The following is a 10867-nucleotide window of genomic DNA, read 5'->3' as shown; positions in this document are numbered from 1 at the left end:
AATGCACAAACCTTTGTTTGGCATGCATTTTATAGGAAATGAGGTAGGTGAGGTGCAGAGGGGTACTCTCCCCACCCCACCACCGGAATGACGTCTTATTGATCGGTAAAACGCGACGCAGCGTCGATCAGCTGTTTCCAGGCAGCGAGGGGGGGTTTGAGCGACAGAGAGGGCTGCTAGGCTGTCCTTGTCCCTCACAGCTGCTCTCACCGGTCTCTTTGCCTCCTTTCAGTCCGGCCGGAGCCCTTCTCCTGCCTACAAGCCGCCCCGGCGGTGGTTGGGGGCATCACTATCAAATTTTTAATAAAAAAATTAATTAAAAATTTTTTGGAAGTACAACGGTAACAAATGTTGTGTTTAAAGTTGTCGGCCGGTTCGATGAAGCCATGAGTCCGGTGACTTCTGACCCCGACAAGAGGAGATTCTGTGACTGCAAGCCGCAGGATGGGACCGGCGAGTAGTCGGGAGGACGATGAGGATCCAGCAGGAGCGGACGACGGGCTCGCCATAGCCATCCCCGCCAAGACTCCAGACAACCAGGATGACCAGCAGCAGCCTCCAGAGGAAACGGTGAGTACTCTGTATTGTGTGGCTTCTTAGTGTGTGACCTACAAACAAGCTTGTTTCGCTACGAGGTTAAGATGTCCGGGTCTTTCTTTTGACACCTACTAGTAATTTTTAATTTCATATTAACTTATGTCAAATTATAATCCTAACTTTCCGTGGTACTGAAGTCAAAGAATACGGGGATACATTTTTATTGTCGCTAGCGGATCATTTTTAAGTTGCTGACATGTGTTTGAGTCTTCAAAATAATTTGTTTCACTTGTTAGAATATTTAAAATTATGACTGACTGTATTATTTCTTTGACGCGATGCGTGAATATGAGGGTACCTATTTAGTTAGTCTGATTTAATATTAAATTAAATGTTTTAATTTTTCTACAATGATTCAATACTAAATCAAAATTTGACACTAAGATAGTTCCTAAGAATATTTCAATGACAATGGTATTGATATGGACTTTTCACTAAATAATAATAATAATAATAATAATAATAATAATAATAATAATAATAATAATAATATTGTTTGCCAGAAAAATACAATGCAAATAAATTGTAAATCAACAAAATTCTGACATTCCCCAGAAAGTGAATGTTCTCGTGTTCAGGAGAGGATTCGATACATAATAAATTAACATGCATAAATTTCAATAAAATAACATAAAAATGAATAATTACTCTTAACAAATTGCTTACATACATTCTTAAATTTCGAACTGTTGGAGGTAAATAGATGTAGTAATTTTTTTTATTATATGTTATAAATTCTAGTGCTGATGTTAGTACTATTGTTGAAAGCAGTTCTCGTTAAACACTTGGATTCAAACAGACGTATTGTATCCATGCCTTTGGTTTTGTGTTCGTTAGTATACGATCGGAAATATGTGTGATTTTTATGTATAAAATTTAATAATAATTTGATATAAATTTGATGTATTTTCAAGACTTTAAATTTTAAAAACAATTTTTCGGTAGGATAATCAATAGGTTTTTTGGACATATTTTAATTATTCTTCTCTGTAATAAATCTAGTGGATTATGGATAGCTTTATAAGTACTACCTCATCCTAATATTCCATACTGGATTATAGACTGAAATAAGGCAAGATAAACTGTACATAGTGCAGTCATTGGTAAGTAATTTCGTAACTGAACAAAGTAATATATAATTATACGTAATTTGTCACAAAGGTAGGTTACGATGTCCAGGTCTTTCTTTGACACCTACTGTAATTCTAATTTCATATTAACTTATGTCAAGTTATAATGCTAACTTCCTGCGGTACATTTGTATTATCGATTAGCGAGATCATTTTTAAGTTACTGACATTTGTTTCGAGTCTTCAAAATAATTTGTTTTACTTGTCAAAATATTTAAAATATTTAAAATTATCTCATTATCTCGATACGTAAATATGAGAGTACCTACTTAGACTGGTTTAGTATTGAAATAACGTTTGAATTTTCCTACAACGAAACAATATTAAATCAAAATTTGGCACTAAGATATTTCGTGAGAATACTTCAATAATAATGAGTTAGATTATGGTTTTTTCTTTAGTAAATTTTAAAAGTAAATTAGTACAAGTTACAGTCTTTACGATATGTGAGTACGGGAGCACTTCTATAAAAAAATTTCAGTAACGATTTTAAAATGATTCGATTTTCTTAATGCTTAACTATTCAATCAAAATTGTAGAATTTTCTTTCTAGTCTTGAAAGCACTTTAGTAGGCCTACTTTGTTTGGTTAAATTTACAGTCTTCAAATTTATCATTAATTGTATTATTTTGTACAAATCTCGACTCAAGAACAAGAATACACTTTTTTTACATATTTAATAAGGAATTAAAATTATTTACGTGAGAATGCGCAATTAATGAATTGAATGTTAGGACTTTAGCACTTCAAGTTAGTCTTTTTCGTTATTAATTCTATTATACTTTCGTTACAATACTTGGATACGAAGATACTTTTGTAAAAATACTTCAGTACCGAATTAAAGAGACTCGAGTGTGTCAATTCCCTCCTGTTGAATCAATATTATTATAGAATTTTCTTTTGACACTTGAAACCGATTTAGAATTTTGTATGGTTAAGATCCATGTATTGTGGGTCCCTATCACCACGGCATGGCGCGTCCTCAGGTTGCGGATAGAGGAGACGGCCTCCAGATATGGAGGGTAGCTGCGAATATATTGAATAAGCAGTCGTGGACAGCCGATAAGGGGTGGTCCTCCAGCTTGGGGGTTGGGCGAAGGGCTAACAACCCATCACCGTAAAAAACAGCTTGTTACGTATCCCTATAATAAGCCTCGGAATAGGACTGATTCTCTGGCACGACCACAGCAAAGGAATAAGGTTTTGAGATTTGGCACTTGGAACGTAACTAGTCTTTATAGAACAGGAGGGGTAACATTAGTAGCAAAAGAACTAGCTAGATATAGAATAGACTTTGTGGGAGTACAAGAGGTTAGGTTAGATGGGAATGGCATATCACAAATAGGAGATTACTTGTTGTATTATGGGGAAGGAAACAATAATCACCAATTAGGAACAGGATTCTTTGTTCATAAAAGAATAAAATCAGCAGTAAAAAAGGTCGAATTTATCAGTGACAGGTTATCATATTTAGTACTTAAGGGTAGATGGTGCGACATCATAGTTATAAATGCTCACGCCCCTACAGAAGAGAAAGACGACCATATGAAGAATAGCTTCTATGAGGAATTGGAACATACTTTTGATCAGTTCCCTACATATCACATGAAAATTTTATTGGGGGATTTCAATGCTAAAGTAGGACGGGAGGATATTTTTAGACCAACTATTGGAAAAGAGAGCCTACACGCAATTAGTACTGACAATGGAGTTAGATTAGTCAACTTTGCCACATCGAAAAATTTAATTGTCAAAAGTACAACATTCCCCCATAAGGATATACATAAATATACTTGGACTTCTCCAGATGGATTGACACACAACCAAATAGATCACATCTTGATAGATAAACGGAGACATACTAGTATAGTAGATATTCGAACTTTCAGGGGTGCAGACTGTAATTCTGACCATTATTTGGTGATTGGAGAATTAAGAGAAAGATTATCAGTAGCCAAGCGAGTAGAGCAGCAAGTTAATATTACTAAATTCAATATTTTGAAATTAAAGGACGAGGAAGCTAAGCAAAATTATCAGGTCGAAATTTCGAATAGGTTTGCCACTTTAGAAAGTTCCGACGAAGTTGAGAAAGAATTAGATGTTAATAGCGTGTGGGAAAATATCAGAGATAGTATCAAAATTGCAGCTGAGCAGAGCATAGGTTATTATGAAACTAAGAAAAAGAAACCGTGGTTTGATGAAGATTGTTGCATGGTAGTAGAAAGAAGGAAACAGGCAAAATTGAAATTCTTACAGGATCCAGTTGAGGAGAAGAGAGATAATTATTTCAATGAAAGACGGGAAGCAAGTCGTACACTTAGGAATAAAAAGAGAGGTTACTTGAAGGAAAAACTGAATGAGGTAGAAACAAATAGTAAGAATAAAAACATTCGAGATTTATATAAGGGTATAAAGGAATTTAAGAACGGATATCAGCCAAGGGTAAACGTGATCAAGGATGAGAATGGTGACTTGCTTGCAGACTCTCCATCAATCCTAAACAGATGGAAAAACTATTTTGCGCAACTACTAAATGTACATAGGCCAAATAGAAATGATCGGGACGAAATTGAAATACAAACTGCTGAGCCATTTATACCCGAACCCACACTTTCAGAAGTCAAAATTGCAATAGAAAATCTGAAAAAGTACAAGTCTCCAGGTATCGATCAAATTCCAGCAGAATTAATACAAGAGGGTGGAAGTGCATTATATAGCGAAATTTATAAACTTGTACTTGCTATTTGGGAAAAGGAAATTGTACCAGAACAATGGAAGGAGTCCATAATAGTACCTATTTTTAAAAAGGGGGACAAAACCAACTGTGGTAACTTTCGAGGAATATCACTTTTGTTGACGTCGTACAAAATTTTGTCCAATATTCTTTTGAGAAGATTAACTCCGTACGTAGATGAAATTATTGGGGATCATCAGTGCGGTTTTCGGCGTAATAGATCGACTATTGATCAGATTTTTTGTATTCGACAGATAATGGAGAAAAAATGGGAGTATAAGGGTACAGTACATCAGTTATTCATAGATTTCAAAAAGGCATATGACTCGGTTAAGAGGGAAGTATTATATGATATTCTTATTGAATTTGGTATTCCCAAGAAATTAGTTCGATTAATTAAAATGTGTCTCAGTGAAACATACAGCAGAGTCCGTATAGGTCAGTTTCTATCTGATGCTTTTCCAATTCACTGCGGGCTAAAGCAGGGAGATGCACTATCACCTTTACTTTTTAACTTCGCGCTTGAATATGCCATTAGGAAAGTTCAGGATAACAGGCAGGGTTTGGAATTGAACGGGTTACATCAGCTTCTTGTCTATGCGGATGACGTGAATATGTTAGGAGAAAATACACAAACGATTAGGGAAAACACGGAAATTTTATTTGAAGCAAGTAGAGCGATCGGTTTGGAAGTAAATCCCGAAAAGACGAAATATATGATTATGTCTCGTGACCAGAATATTGTACGAAATGGAAATATAAAAATTGGAGATTTATCCTTCGAAGAGGTGGAAAAATTCAAATATCTTGGAGCAACAGTAACAAATATAAATGACACTCGGGAGGAAATTAAACGCAGAATAAATATGGGAAATGCGTGTTATTATTCGGTTGAGAAGCTCTTATCATCCAGTCTGCTGTCCAAAAATCTGAAAGTTAGAATTTATAAAACAGTTATATTACCGGTTCTTCTGTATGGTTGTGAAACTTGGACTCTTACTCTGAGAGAGGAACATAGGTTAAGGGTGTTTGAGAATAAGGTGCTTAGGAAAATATTTGGGGCTAAGCGGGATGAAGTTACAGAAGAATGGAGAAAGTTACACAACACAGAACTGCACGCATTGTATTCTTCACCTGACATCATTAGGAACATTAAATCCAGACGTTTGAGATGGGCAGGGCATGTAGCACGTATGGGCGAATCCAGAAATGCATATAGAATGTTAGTTGGGAGACCGGAGGGAAAAAGACCTTTAGGGAGGCCGAGACGTAGATGGGAGGATAATATTAAAATGGATTTGAGGGAGGTTGGGTATGATGATAGAGACTGGATTAATCTTGCACAGGATAGGGACCGCTGGCGGGCTTATGTGAGGGCGGCAATGAACCTTCGGGTTCCTTAAAAGCCATTTGTAAGTAAGTAAGTATGGTTAAGATACCGTGAATTTACCTTTAATTGTATTATTATACCCCTGTTGCGATACAAAGATACGAGGGAACTTCCATTGCAAAATTTTAATATCTAATTAATGATATAATGCTTCACTATTGAATCAGAATTATCAAAATTTTTTGCAAGTCTTAAAATCAATTTAGTATTTTATGGTCGAGGATACTTCGTTAATATACTTGGCTATTGAATGAAAGACTGAATTTTCTTTTAAGACTTCGTACGATAAAGTTACATTCATTTAATTTATTATTAATTGTGTCGTGAGATAAGAATACAAGGTTACTAATCTGATAGTTTTTAGTACTGAGTAAAAATATTGCATTTTTTATGAAGATTAAAATTTAATCAAAATTATAACATCATCTTTCGAGTCTTATTTAATGCTTTGTGTGATGAATTTACACTCTTCAAAACTATGCTTAATTATATTATTCTCCTGTCGTGACACAAGGATAAAAAGGCCATTTCCTTAGAATACTTCACAATCGAATTAAAATATTGAAATTTCTTAGAACGAACGTTTCACTATTAAATCAAATTAATTGAATCTCCTTTGAGTCTTAAAAGAATTTAGTGTCTTTTATTGTTAAATTGTTGCTGTTGTTTAGTCAAGTGTCCGAAGACAGGTTTGAACGTTACAAGTGATACCAACAAGGCACCACTTATGAGGCAACTAAGCCAGGAGATAACGGGATAGCGTGGTCAATTCATTTCCTCCTATTGTCAAATAAAACTATTATATTATTTGAAGTGTAAAATCCACGAATCGCTCATTATTATTTTCACACAGAATACTTAATACATTTTACAGGAGAAAGAGTTCGTCCAAAGGGCTGGATTCGGGAAGAGTACCTAAAACGCTCATTGCATTTCCGCGTTGAATAGCAATACTTAAGCGTTGACGCAAATAAGTAGTGCAACGGTGATCACCAGTAATAAAGATCAAAATTTGGACGATTTGAGATAGCAAAACTTCATCTCATAACTCAAAGGACCGAAGGTCTCCACAGCAAAGGGGATAAAGCAGCAGATGCTGCGCGTCTGGAGGTATTCGGCAAGAGAGATGGAGCTAGAGTGTCAACGCAAGTGGAGTCCCAAATTAAAGATTTTCCTCTAGACTATGGAATTAAGGTGAGACCATCAGGTCGTTTACCATCCGCACGACTAATACCTGGTGGTTCCAAAAGAGACGGGATGCCACAAGAAGTCAGAGATATTTTAATGATATCATTGAGTGATGTATGTCTGGGAATGCGATCCTTGCTCCTCGCATATCTAAGTGCATAATGGCCGTAAATATCAGCAACTCCTCCGCAAATACATTGGTGTGGCTGGCAGAGTTTACAACCAAGGCGTAAAACGTTTGAATGTTTTCGTCGCGATATGTGAATAGGATGATAAATTCGTTAAAATTGAATAATTTCGAGGGAAAAATTGTTCCGGGGCCGGGTATCAAACCCGGGACCTTTGGTTAAACGTACCAACGCTCTCCCACTGAGCTACCCGGGAACTCTACCCGACACCGATCAATTTTTCCCTCTATATCCACAGACCTCAAAGTGGGCTGACAACAGTCAAGCAACCAACATTTGAGTGCACACTAACTCTGTGTGACTTTGAATTGTGGTTTTCTGTTACGTACAGTGACGTGTATTATGCAAATTAAGCTTTCAGGAATAACTCCCTGTAAAGTTAATTTGAATAATTTCGAGGGAAAAATTGTTCCGGGTATCGAACCCGGGACCTTTGGTTAAACGTACCAACGCTCAACCACTGAGCTACCCGGGAACTCTACTCGACACCGATAAATTTTTCCCTCTATATCCACAGACCTCAAAGTGGGTTGACAACAGTCAAGCAACCAACATTTGAGTGCACACTAACACTGTGTGACTGTTAAAATTCTTCAAAATGGAATGAAAATGATTGGATTTATTTAATTCTTCACTATTGAATCAAATCTTTAGAAGTTTATTAAAAATTTTGAAAATAATTTAATACAAAGTACGGTCAAACTACAGTCAATAAATTTATCATTAATTTTATTACCGTCTTTTTTTTTTTTTTTCAATAAGTCGTGTAAGGATCCTTTTCTTGGAATTGTTCGGTATCGAATTATAGTTATCAGATTTTCGTATAATGCTTCAAAAGTATGGGATTTTCATTTAAGTCTCAAAAATAACTTGGTATTTTTAATCGGCAAGTTACAATATTCAATTTTGTAATCAATATATTTTTCTTTCTCGCGGTCTTGAGTCCCCCTCCTCCGCGCGCACAGCCGGCCGGCCGTGAAACCTGTTCTGCTCTATACTGTTCACCCAGTACAAGGCTACTTCGTTAGAACTTTCTTTAAGAGTGTCAAAAGTAATTTTGTGCTACATATAATAAAGCCATACACATTATTGTGAATTATATTACTCTCGTCGTGACGCAAGAATACGAAGGAACTTTTGATAGAATAGGTAATTCATTGTTGAATTAAATTATTTAATTTTCTATAGCGCTTCATTGTTGCATCAAAATGATTGAATCTTTAAAGTAATTTTATTTAATATTTCGTATCGTCAAACGACAGACTTTAAAATTATCATTAATTTTATTATCTTCCCGTCTATATACGTAGATACTTTTATTAATATTCTTCAACATGGATTGAATTGGATTTTCTCGTAAATTCTTCTCAATTGAATCAAAATTATAGAATTTCATTTTGAGTTTTTAAAATTAATATAGTATTTCGTATGGCCAAGCTACAGCATTCAAATTTATACCTTCATGAATACGTTGGTATGACATTACAGGGTTGTTTCCGATCTCTTATAACGAATTTGAATGACGTTATGTGCATCAGGAATCACACCGACAGCTGAATTGCGGCGAGAGGTGACAGACCAGTAGTGAGTGACTTCATAATCAGAGTGCACGGTGTATCACAGTAGCAATGCCCAAGAAAATCGAGTCTTTTTGGGAGGGGTACGTAACAACTCTTTTTAATGCCAAATACAGTTACGTGAAAATCATAGGAGCCTGCAAAACACGTGGTTTCGTTATTTCCAAGAAAGGCATCTTGTGTGTACCTACCTAATAAGACTGGCAAAGCTCGGATGGGATTAATTATTTTTTTTTGTAGGTTATTTTGCGACGCTTTATCATCTTAAGTTATTTAGCGTCTGGATGAGATGAAGGTGATAATGCCGGTGAAATGAGTCCGGAGTCCAGCACCGAAAGTTACCCAGCATTTGCTCATATTGGATTGAGGGAAAACCCCGGGAAAAACCTCAACCAGGTAACTTGCCCCAACCGGGAATCGAACCCGGGCCACCTGATTTCGCGGCCAGATGCGCTAACCGTTACTCCACAGGTGTAGACAGGATTAATTCCAAAGTGGAAAAAGCAAGCAAATCCACCCCCCGTCACAAGTCGCCGCACCCCACGAGATGATACAAATTAATTTCATTCGCGCTTTACCTATCTTATTAAGTACACAGAAGATGCCTTTCTTGGAAATAACGAAACCTCGTTTATTGCAGGCTTCTTTTATTTTCACTTAACTGTACTTGGCATTGGAAATGATTGTTATGTACCCCTCCCAAAAGGACGCAATTTTCTTGGGAATTTCTGCTGTGAGTCGCCGTGCACTCTATGAGATCACTCACTATTGGTCTGTTACCTCGCGCCACAGTTCAGCTGTCGCTTGACTCCTGACGCACATGACGTCATTCAAATTGGTTATCAGAGATCGGAAACAACCCTGTATTTTCAGTAGAATTATATATTACTTAATATAAAATTTAAATTGTTGGATTTTTCTTATGATGTTTCACTATTGAATCGAAATGATTGAATTTTCCTTTGAGTCTTGAAAAATAATTTAGTATTTCTTGTGACAAAATTAGCCTTCCAATTTATTATTAATTCTATCATGCCTCTCTCGCGACAAAGAGGCATGAAGGTACTTTAGTTAGAATACTCCATTATGGAATGAAATGATTGAATTTTCTTATAATGCCTCACTATTGAATGTTTCATTGAATTATCTTTTTTTCTTAAAATTAATTTAGTTTTTGTGTGGTCAAATTTCATTAATTAAATTTATAATTAATTCTATAAGCCACCTACCCATCACTATATACAGCCACGAGAGCATTTTCGTTGAAATTCTTCAATATGGATTGAAAATAATTGGATTTACTTGTAAAGTCTTCACTATTGAATAAAAATGAGAGAATTTTTCTTCTTGGTTATAAAAGTAATTGATTAATTCGTATGGTCATGTTACAATCTTTAGATATGTTAATCTTTATTGTATTTTCCTCTCTTTGCGATAAGTGGGTGTGAGGGTACTTTTGTTGAAATTGTTCAATATCAAATAATTTAAATTACTGCATTTTAGTACAATGATCTACTGTTGAATCAGAGCAATCGAATATATTTTCTACAGTCCTTCAATTTATTACATCCCTATAGCATCATAAAAATATTAGGGTATTTTCCTTAAGATCTTCAATATCGAATTAAAATGATGGAATTTTCGTGTAAATCTTCACTAGTGGATCAAAATTATACAAATTTCTTTGAGTCTTAAAGAATAATTAGGTATTTTGTACGGTGATATTACAGTTTTCAATTCTATAATAAACCAAATAATTTTCCCTCGCGATGCAAGGTACGAGGGGTACTTTGTTAGAATTCTTCACTATTGAATTACATTACGAAATTTTGTTTTGAGTCTTGAAAATAATTTCAGCGCGTCGTGTGGTAAAGCTACAATCTTTTAAAAAAAAATATCGTTAATTTATTTACATTAGGGTATATTTTAAAACTGAATTTTCCTTTGAGTCTTAAAAGTAATTTAATATGGTCAAATTACAGTTATCAAATTTATGATTATTTCTGCTAGATATTCTCCCTTCAAGATTTATGCATTCGAGCGTACTTTTGTTAAAATTCTTC

At 35.3% G+C, this 10867-nt stretch overlaps 1 protein-coding gene across 1 annotated transcript in view; it reads left to right on the top strand.

Annotated features, from left to right (window-relative positions):
* Window positions 1-243: 243 nt before the first annotated feature.
* LOC138710684 (monocarboxylate transporter 14) overlaps window positions 244-10867 on the top strand; it is a 594707-nt gene continuing 584083 nt past the window's right edge. The window contains exon 1 of the mRNA XM_069841745.1: window positions 244-570. Coding sequence (XP_069697846.1) covers window positions 445-570 — 126 coding nt within the window. The 5' untranslated portion in view covers window positions 244-444. The remainder of the gene's footprint in view (window positions 571-10867) is intronic.

Source organism: Periplaneta americana, chromosome 12 (genome assembly GCF_040183065.1).
Source record: "Periplaneta americana isolate PAMFEO1 chromosome 12, P.americana_PAMFEO1_priV1, whole genome shotgun sequence".
Taxonomy (NCBI): domain Eukaryota; kingdom Metazoa; phylum Arthropoda; class Insecta; order Blattodea; family Blattidae; genus Periplaneta; species Periplaneta americana.
The sequence above is the reverse complement of the archived record's forward strand: the minus strand, read 5'-3'. Positions and strand labels throughout refer to the sequence as shown.